Below are 10,652 nucleotides of genomic sequence, written 5' to 3' on the forward strand. Positions count from 1 at the left end.
AGGAGTTCGAGACCAGCCTGAGCAAGAGCGAGACCCCATCTCTAAAAATAGCCAGGTGGGGCTGGGTGCAGTGGGTCACACCTGTAATCCTAGCATTATGGGAGGCCAAAAACAGTGGATGGCCTGAGCTCACAGGTTTCAGACCAGCCCGAGCAAGAGCAAGACCCCATGTCTAGAAAATAGCTGGGAGTTTTGGTGGGTGCCTATAGGCCCAGCTACTTGGGAGGCTGAGGGAAGAGGATCGCTTGAGCCCAAGAGTTTGAGGTTACCATGAGCTATGACACCACAGCACTCTACTCAGAGTGACAAAGTGAGACTGTTTAAAAAAGAAATTGTGTCTGCATTACTTTTTATGTATAGATGTGTGAGTTCCATGTAAAAAGAAGGAAGTATTGATGGAATAATTGTAAAGAAAGCTCCTAAGGACAAAGGTAGTCATGGAGATCCCAAAAGGGACTAAATAAGGAAAAATGAAGTTGGCCAGAGCAATCTGTGAAAATCAAGACCCTTTCTGGGTTGAGCCCTGGCTTTCCCACTTACTAGCCATATAAACGTGAAGCAATTTGTTCAATTTGTTTTCTCATCTGTGAAATGAGGCTCATATTTATCCCTACAGTAGGGTTTTTGTAGGGATAACTGAGTAATACATGTCAAACACTTAGATGGCTTCTCTCCTAGTTCTGCTTTCTCTACAGGAAAGGACAACGGACACCTCCAATAAAGGTTGACAGATGACTTTTTTCCTTTCCCTAGCATTTGGGGGAGATTCCAATCTAGAAAAACTACCCCTCAGATGAGTAGTTCTGGACACATCTACATTTTATAAAAACATTTGTAATTAATGTTCTCCTTTAGAATTAGATTGTTTCAGGGATGATTTCTGAAGTTATAATAGACGCATACACGTGCCTTCAATATACAACTGTCACATGGCTTTAGCAGGCCCAGGCCAGGTTTGAACCTGCCACTCCTGGTGCACAGGGCTGACGCTCTAACCATTGAGCTACAGGCACCCAGCCTGGCACGTGGCTTCAATACACAATAGCTCCCAAGAGACCAGTTTGAAAGCAAGCCTAGTGGCATGCCCTAACTGCAAAGAATTCCTATTGCTAGGTCAGACTCCTCTGGGAAAATTCACTATCTTTCTCCTTTAAGAGTCATGGGATTTTGGAGAGAAAATATTGAGAGACTAGCACTTTAAAAAGCAAACTGGCCTTTTTAAAGCTGTTTTCTTTGGCATAATGTCCATTATCTTCTTTTGTAGCATTTATTTAACTGATTTAGTACGAGAGGCTTGTGGGAATTCAAAGAAGTGGAGTTTTGATGCTTTTGAAGGTGTGCTTGGGAGCAGTGGTGCTGCAAAGGGTTCATCTCCTCTGAGGAACAGTGGCTACCTGTTGTGATAAAAAGTAACTGGCAAGTACATACCCAGGGGTAGTGAGGTGCTCCCGAAGGCACCTAGGCTCAGCACCAGAACCGGGCTCGGTAGTGCTGTGTGCTCTCTGCCCCCTTTTTCCTGAGGATTCAAGGAAGGGAAATATCTGTTTTTCTATTATTTCTCCAGAGGACTTATTTGTGACAATTTCACTTTAGTTACATTTTTTTTTTTTGTAGAGAACGAGTTTCACTTTATGGCCCTAGGTAGAGTGCCGTGGCATCACACAGCTCACAGCAACCTCTAACTCCTGGGCTTAAGCGATTCTCCTGCCTCAGCCTCCCAAGCAGCTGGGACTACAGGCTCCCGCCACAACGCCCGGCTATTTTTTTTTTTTTTTTAAAGTTGTGTTAGAAGCTGAAATTTATTAAGGTTTTTTTTTTTTGTGGTTTTTTTGGCCAGACTGGGTTTGAACCCGCCACCTCTGGCATATGGTACCGGCGCCCTACTCCTTGAGCCACAGGCGCCACCCACCGGCTATTTTTTTGTTGCAGTTTGGCAGGGGCCGGGTTTGAACCCGCCACCCTCGGCATATGGGGCCGGCGCCCTACCAGACTGAGCCACAGGTGCCGCCCTCACTTTAGTTACATTTTAAGTGGGAGACAGGCCTAAGGTTATCCAGAGCTAGCTGTTAAATTGGAACTAGCACAATAGAAAGAGAGCCTCCCTGCCATCTGGTTGCTCAGTACTACACTGTGATCTGCACGCCTTAGAAAAATCACTTCATGGCAAAATGTAATAGGGTCTTATTTATGAATATTTTTAAGAGGATGAGAGTGAGTCAAAAGTTGGCAAATATTATTCCGACTGTTGCTTAAAATGTGGGACGACACTCACTATGCAACACCGAAGAGTTGCCCCATAGAGAGCGCTTCCTTTCTGTTGAAAGCTGCAGAAGAGGCTGCATTGTGGGGCGAGACTACAACATCTGTGCTGGCCTTGAGGGAACAGGGATTGCCTCCAGGAGACCAGTTAGTTGTGTAAGATAATGAAAACATCTAGAAGAAACATGATTTTCATTCAAAGCTTCAACAAGGACTAGTTCACTGTGTGTAGGCCTGGCTCTTGCTCCTGTAGCTACACAAACTCTCAACAGTAGAAGGGAATAGATGAGTGTTTTGGGGTCCTGTGCTCCCTACCCTGCTTTCTCATTTTGTCTTCCACAAACCCCATCAACCAACTACTTTCTGTCATTTGTTTTATAAAATCAGCAGGTATACTGGGTATTTTTCTTCCTGACCTATCAATCTCCACAAAGATCCTGATAAAGTCCCCGAGTATGGCAGCAAAATGCCATACTGGAGCCAGATGTCCTGGGTCAAATCCTTTACTTCTCCTCTTACCAGCTATGTAATTTTGGGCAAATTAGCTTTAGTTTTCCGATCTATAAAATAGGAACAGTAATACTATCACTACCATAGGATGGTTGTGAGGATTCAGGTGTTTAAGAGGAGTCCATAGTACATGGTAAGTACTTAACTTTTTTATTGTTTATTGTTGCTGTCATTAGAAGATATGTCCCCCATTTTAAAATCAGTTACTGTTGCTTGGAAGGTTCACAAGATAAACAAAAAATAAAAAAACAGAATCAATTACTGGAGAGGACAGATCAATAGCCCTATTGAATGCGCTGGTGGGTCAAGTTTTTCTTTTCTCTTTTTACTGAGACAGAGTCTCACTTTGTTGCCCTCTATAGAGTGTTGTGGTGTCATGGCTCACAGCAACCTCAAACTCTTGGGCTCAAGTGATTCTCTTGCCTCAGGCTCCCAAGTAGCTGGGACTACAGGCGTCCACCACAACTCCCAGCTATTTTTTTTGTTGTTGTTGTTTAGCAGGCCTGGGTTGGGTTTGAACACACCAGCCCTGGTGCATGTGGCCAGTGCCCTAACCACTGAGCTATAAGCGCCCAGCTGGTGGATTAAGTTTTAACCAGCATCTCACATAGTGTTTGACACACAACCAAAACCTGTGGAATCAACAGAGTGTGTGAATGTGAATTATTAAATATGGCCGAAACTCCCGAAAGCTTATAGCAAAACCAGAAGGACTGTAGCTCTTAAAGACAAAGCCATCCCCTAGTATTCCAGGGTCTTGCCCATATCTCTTCTTGAAAGATAACACTTATTAATCATCGTGAAAAACATGTTAAATACATTATCTCATTCAACCTTTACAATTTTGTTTTAAGGGAAGTATTATTATTATCATTTTATGGAGAAAGAGGCAGGATTATGGAGTTTACACCCTAAGGTCACGCAACTAGTTAAATGGCAAAGGTGAAATTGGGACCCAGGTCTGTGTGACTCCAGAGAGTACTTTTTTTTATTTTTATTTTTTGAGACAGAGTTTCACTATATGGCCCTCGGTAGAGTGCCGTGGTGTCACAGCTCACAGCAACCTCAAACTCTTGGACTTAAGTGATTCTCTTGCCTCAAGTAGCTGGGACTACAGGCACCCGCCACAACACCCAGCTATTTTTTGGTTATAGTTGTCATTGTTGTTTAGCAGGCCCAGGCTGGACTTGAACCCTCTAGCTTTGGTGTATGTGGCCAGCGCCCTACTCACTGAGATATGGGCGCCAAGCCCAGAGAGTATGTTCTTAATTGCTAATTTACGTTATCTTCCAAGATTCAGACTACCAGTCTGAGAACCTTGGCCTGTCACTTTACTGGTGCCATTAGCCTGAATGAAATCAGATCACATAGGCACCAAGGAAAGCATAAACCTCTTGAAGAAGAAAGACACCATATAAAACTACCAGTTTTTTTTTTTTTTTGAGACAGAGCCTCAAGCTGTGGCCCTGGGTAGAGTGGTGTGGCGTTACAGTTCACAGCAACCTCCAACTCCTGGGCTCAAGCGAGTCTCCTGCCTCCGCCTCCCAAGTAGCTGGGACTACAGGTGTCTGACACAACACCCAGCTATTTTTTGGTTGCAGTCGTCATTGTTGTTTGGCGGGCCCGGGCTGGATTTGAACCCGCCAGTTCAGGTGTATGTGGCTGGCACCTTAGCTGCTTGAGCTACAGGCGCCCGAGCCCTTTTTTTTTGACACATAGTTTCATTATGTCACCCTCAGTAAAGTGCCATGGTGTCTTAGCTTACAGCAATCTAAAACTCTTGGGCTTAAGCAATTCTCTTGCCTCAGTTTTCCAAGCAGCTGGGACTACAGGTGCCCACTATAATGCCTGGCTAATTTTAGAGACAAGGTCTCGCTCTGGCTCAGGCTGGTCTTGAACCTGTGAGCTCAGGCAGTTCACTTGCCTTGGCCTCCCAAGTGCTGGGATTACAGTCCTGAGCCACCACACCTGGCCTTTTTTTTTTTTTTTCTTGATACAGAGTCTCACTCTGTTGCCCCAGGCTAGAGTGCTGTGGCATCATAGCCTTGTGGCATCATGGCTCACAGCAACCTCAAATTCCTGGACTAAAGCTATCCTCTTGCCTCAGCCTCCTGAGTAGCTGGGACTACAGGCACTTACCATAGCACCTGGCCTAATTTTTAATCTTTAGTAAAGATGGGGTCTCACTGTTGCTAAAGCTGGTCTCAAACTCCGGAGCTCAAGCAATTCATCCACCTTAGATTCCCAGAGTGCTGGGATTACAGACATGAGCCACCTCGCCTGGCCCAGGGAGCTCTTTTCAATTCTTTATGCATGGGCTTGGACTTAAACCAGACACAATAGTTAATATCTGAATATGTATTTTTTTTTTTTTTGTAGAGACAGAGTCTCACTGTACCGCCCTCGGTAGAGTGCCGTGGCGTCACACGGCTCACAGCAACTTCTAACTCCTGGGCTTAAGCGATTCTCTTGCCTCAGCCTCCCGAGTAGCTGGGACTACAGGCGCCGGCCACAGCACTCGGCTATTTTTCTGTTGCAGTTTGGCCGGGGCTGGGTCCCAACCCACCACCCTCGGCATATGGGGCTGGCGTCCTACTCACTGAGCCACAGGCGCCACCCCTGAATATGTATTCTTAATATCTGAATATGTATGTTTAACATCAATTGAGCATACGAGATTGTTGGAGAGAATGTTTTTAATCAGTGGCCACATCAATTATTGTTTTTTTTTTTTTTTTTTTTTTTTGTAGAGACAGAGTCTCACTTTATGGCCCTTGGTAGAGTGCGGTGGCATCACACAGCTCACAGCAACCTCCAGCTCCTGGGCTTAAGCGATTCTCTTGTCTCAGCCTCCCCAGTAGCTGGGACTACAGGCGCCCGCCACAACACCCGGCTATTTTTTTGTTGCAGTTTGGCCGGGGCTGGGTTTGAACCCGCCACCCTCGGCATATGGGGCCGGCGCCCTACTCACTGAGCCACAGGCGCCGCCCACATCAATTATTGTTATATATCAACTTTTTTCTCCTTTACCTTGAAATGTAATATTTCCTTCATACTGAATCTTAGGAATTTGGTGAAAGCAATTATTTGCTGAACAGGGAGGAAAAGAGGGAGAGGAAAAGAGTGGCAGAATGTTCTGAGTGGTCATTCTTTGGGGATTAGGTGTGGTGTATATAGAAGCCAGATTTTGCAGTTTTGGAAGCTCTCATATAATTATTTTCACAATTGCATTTCCCTCTAACACTTGTAAGGGGACAGAATTTCTTAAGTTTTAATATTTATTTATATTATTTTGGAACCCCACATTTCTAGAAATAGCTTCTGAAATGAGCAAGACCAGTCTCCAGCTTATGTGGAAGGATACTACATAGAGAGCAAGGGGGACTCAGAACTGTTCCTTGGGGGCAAAGAGGATGCTTGGATTAACAAAGTGTATATTTGGTTCAGGCGGTAGGCAGCTAGGACTCCAACATTTGGACGAAACTGGTTATCAAGAAAGATTGGGAAATAACCTCCCCCGCTTGAAGAGATGGGGAAGCTGGGGTGGTGTGTGTGTGTGTGTATGAGGTATCCTATTATATCCAATGGGGGTATTAAGTTCCTCTGCTGTGAAAGGATCTTCTGGAGAATATGACTCCTGAGGGGCTCCAACTAGGTTGGGGGTTATTGCTTGGGAGAAAGATCCCTGACTGTAAGAGCGAAGCGGGGCAGGGGTGTGAGTCTGGTTGTATTAGGGCGGTGGCCAAGGGGCCGGGCAGCGGGGTTAGAGTCTGGTTGTTGGGGCCGAGCGCTTCTCACCTTTTCTGGCCTTGTCTCCGGGGATGTTCTGGGCCCGGAGCCGCTGGTCCAGGATGTAAAGCATCTCCCCGCCCAAGTTCAAGAAGAGCAGCGGTAGCGTCCGCACCGACATGGTGTTAGAAGCGACAAGGGCTGGTGAAGAGCCCCGGCCTTTGGCAGCCCGTGGCCTGGAGGCCCGGCCGCCGCGTCCCTATATCCTGGTTGCTAGGGCAACGCCGCGATGGGAAAGAGGAGCCAATCAGAAGGCGTTTTGGTGGACGGTCTCCAGAGGGAGGGCGCTCACTGGGCTGAGGGGTGGACGGCCCCGCGAGGATTAGTCAGTGTCGGGGCGGGCGCGACGTTGTCCCCTGCTGGAGAGGGCTGGTTTTGTATTTAAAACTTCCCCGGGAAGGGCGCCGGCTGGGCGGTCTCGCGGCTGGCCTGGCTGCCCGGCAGGGGGTCTCGGGTGCCCACGGAAGTGGAGAGCCCACGCAAAACGTCCTCAGAGCAGGCTTGGGTCAGACGCACCTGGGGTAGAATCACGGCTCGGTATTTCCTAGTCGTGTGGCTCCAGGCAGGGATTTTGAGCCTGGGTTTTCTCTAATGTAAAATGGAGGTAACGCCCACCTCGCTGGACTGTTGGGAGGAATCGTTGAGATCATGGAAAACACCTCCTCTTCCACCCACACAAGAAAGTCTTCCCTTGACATAAGCCAACTTAAATTCCTCCCCCCATCCCACATCCTCGCTAGTCTGTTTCCTTCCGTCTCAGCCAAGTTTTTTGAAAGAGTCGTGCACTCAAAACCTGAATTTGACAGCCTCACGCCCCACCTCACGGTAACTGGGATTGAGCTCCTTCCACCTACTGAAAATGCTTCGTCATGAATACCTTTTTGTTTTTAGAGACAGTCTCATTTTATCGCCCTCAGTAGAGCGCTATGGCGTCATAGCTCACAGTAACCTCCAACGCGTGGGCTTAGGCGATTCTCTTGCCTCAGCCTCCGAGCAGCTGGGACTACAGGCGCCCTCCGCAACGCCCGGCTATTTTTTTGTTGCAGTTTGGCCGGGGCCGGGTTTGAACCCGCCACCCTCGGTATATGGGGCCGGTGCCCTACCCACTGAGCCACAGGCGCCACCCCGTTATGAATATTTTTTAGTTCTTTTAACTGACATCTCAGCACCAGGACTATACAATAGTTGAATGCTGGCAGCTCAAGGCTTTCTTTGGTTATTTTGCTTGGTCTGTGCATCATTTTAAAAGGAAATATATCTAGAATACGGCTTAGCATCATTACCTTACACCAGGTTTTAACCATTTGTTAACTGCCTGGCTCCTAAAAGCATTTGAGTTTGCTATGGGTAGGCTCTTCCTTTAGCCTCTCAGATCATTTTTTGGTCCCTAGACTGTATGGTGTAGTGGACTTGGGAGTCCAGACAGAAGTGGGTTTGAACCTGAGACCTGTCTCTAACCAGCTGTGTGAATTTGGACATGGCATCTAAACTCTGAACTTCATTTCCCTCATGGGAAAATGAAGACAATTAGCCACTGTGGGGAATAAAGGTGGCGTTGAACATTAACATGTGTAAGGCAGCTCCTAAAGGAATGCCTTTCCTGTAGGGCCAGAACCATTAATATGCCTTCCTTTTTCTCATCTGCTAGCTCCCTAAATTTTGGCACCTGGCTCTCTAACAAAATACCTCTAAGTATCGCAGCCCACTCATAAGTCCTGTCTCATTAAAGGCCTTTCTACTATTCCTGGAGGCCACATCTGAACAGTTCATCTTCAGTCCTGAGCCTGTCTCACTTGTGTCTCTGTAGAATCCCAGGGTGTTTGTTCTACCCCTTCACCTTTCCTTCCACTTCAGCTGCTCCTAGCACTCAGGATAAGCCCTCAGGGATCATCCTTCCCATTCAGACCTGGACCTTTTTCCATCCACAGTCTCTAGCAATTTCACTCACACCCAGGGCTCTGGTCACCCTAACAATTCCCAAACCTGTCTACCTAGTCCCAGATCTATTTCCAGCTACTCTTTGCACAGCAATTGACAACACACCTCTCTTTTTGGCTTTCCTCAGTGGCTTCACTTCTCAGAATGACATCGGAAGTCTTTTCTCTAGTGTTACGGACCAAATATTTGTGTACCCCCAAATTCATATGTGGAAGCCTGCACCAGAAACTGGTTTCTTGATCTTTGACTTCTCCACCTTCAGAACTATGAGAAAATAAATTAAGCTACCTAGTTTATCTTTTGTTGTGACAGCCTGAGCAGAATACCCCCAGAAAGCTTTATATCACCTGGTTATCTGCCTACCCTTCTGACCTCATCTCTTACTACTCTTTGCTTATTCTTTTTTTTGCAGTTTTTGGCCGGGGCTGGGTTTGAACCCACCACTGCTGGCATATGGAACCGGTGCCCTACTCCTTTGAGCCACAGGCGCCGCCCTGCTTATTCTTTTTTTTTTTTTGAGACAGATTTTCTCTTTGTCCCCGTCGGTAGAGTGCTGTAGTGTCATAGCTCACAGCAACTTCAAACTCTTGGGCTCAAGTGATTTTTTTTGTAGAGACAGAGTCTCACTTTATGGCCCTCGGTAGAGTGCCGTGGCCTCACACAGCTCACAGCAACCTCCAACTCCTGGGCTTAAGCGATTCTCTTGCCTCAGTCTCCCAAGTAGCTGGGACTACAGGCGCCCGCCACAACGCCCGGCTATGTTTTTTTTTTTTTGGTTGCAGTTTGGCCAGGGCCGGGTTTGAACCCGCCACCCTTAGTATATGGGGCCGGCGCCCTACCGACTGAGCCACAGGCGCCGCCCGGGCTCAAGTGATTCTTTTGCCTCAGCCTCCCAGGTAGCTGGGGCTATAGGTGCCCACCACACTTGGCTATTTTTAGAGGTGGGGAGGTCTCACTCTTGCTCAGGCTGTGCACCCACCTTGGCCTTCCAGAGTGCTAGAATTACAGGTGCGAGCCACAGCACCTGGTCTTGCTTATTTGGTTTTAAATGTATTGTTCTTCTTGGGTTCTACAGACATACCAAGAACACTCAGGCTTCAAGGTCTTGGCACTTAACTTGATGTAGATAGTTATGCTTTATGGGAAAGGGGGAATATAATCCCCCAGAATTTATAAGCAGGGTTTTGTGTATGTAGTTTCCTGGGGATAGGACTTGTAGATTTTATGAGATTCTCAATCTCAACACCAATACTCCCACCCACCCCAAATAAAACTGCTCTGATCTTTCCCCTTCCCATCTCTCCTCCATGCAGCTGTTGCTTAACTATCTAAAACAGAGAACTGCTGTTATCACTCTTTCAGTTTTAAAACTTGACCTGTATCTCCACTCTGCAGGATAATCTTTTCAGCATAGCCAAGTATATAAAGCCTTTCATACCCCAACTGCAGCTTATCTTTCAAGCTTTACTTCCCATCTCACTGCTCTCTGAACACAGCATGCAGGTCTAGACTTCTTTGCTTTTTTTTTTTTTGTAGAGACAGAGTCTCACTGTACCGCCCTCGGGTAGAGTGCCGTGGCGTCACACGGCTCACAGCAACCTCTAACTCTTGGGCTCACGCGATTCTCTTGCCTCAGCCTCCCGAGCAGCTGGGACTACAGGCGCCCGCCACAATGCCTGGCTATTTTTTTGTTGCAGTTTGGCCGGGGCTGGGTTTGAACCCGCCACCCTCGGCATATGGGGCCAGCGCCCTACTCACTGAGCCACAGGCGCCGCCCGACTTCTTTGCTTTTATACTTGCAATTCCTTCTGCCTTTTCTCCTTATCTCTGCCCAGTGAATTCCTACTCATTCCTTACAAGCTAGTCCAGAGAAGGCAGCTGCTATGGCTGGTCTTCCCAGCCAACCATCCTTCCACTGTGCTGCCATGTGCTCCGCAGTCTGTCTCACCTCCACTGAATCACATGACACCTGGATCACAGGTGATATGTATGTGTGAGGCATGTCAGGAGTGTCCTATGGTGGGCAAGGGCATGGAATCTGCCTCTGCCAACACTGGGATCCCAGAGCTGAATGAAAGAATAAATTCCTTCTCTTCCTCAGGCCAATGAGAGCCCCATCTTCCCTCCTATCATTCTGCAAGTCAGAAAGAAGGAAA

At 47.3% G+C, this 10,652-nt stretch overlaps 1 protein-coding gene across 5 annotated transcripts in view; it reads right to left on the reverse strand.

The window, feature by feature from the left end:
- Nucleotides 1-6,761, reverse strand: part of OSCP1 (organic solute carrier partner 1) — a 34,797-nt gene extending 28,036 nt beyond the window's left edge. For 2 of the 5 annotated variants that reach the window (XM_053576383.1, XM_053576382.1), the window contains exon 1: nt 6,568-6,761. In XM_053576383.1, coding sequence (XP_053432358.1) covers nt 6,568-6,679 — 112 coding nt within the window. In that variant the 5' untranslated portion in view covers nt 6,680-6,761. Of the gene's footprint in view, nt 1-1,428; nt 1,517-6,567 lie in introns of all 5 variants that reach the window. The other 3 variants (XM_053576387.1, XM_053576385.1, XM_053576384.1) reach the window with 2 other exon arrangements.
- Between the last annotated feature and the right edge of the window lie 3,891 nt (nt 6,762-10,652).

The sequence above is a fragment of the Nycticebus coucang genome, chromosome 22 (genome assembly GCF_027406575.1).
Source record: "Nycticebus coucang isolate mNycCou1 chromosome 22, mNycCou1.pri, whole genome shotgun sequence".
Taxonomy (NCBI): Eukaryota; Metazoa; Chordata; class Mammalia; order Primates; family Lorisidae; genus Nycticebus; species Nycticebus coucang.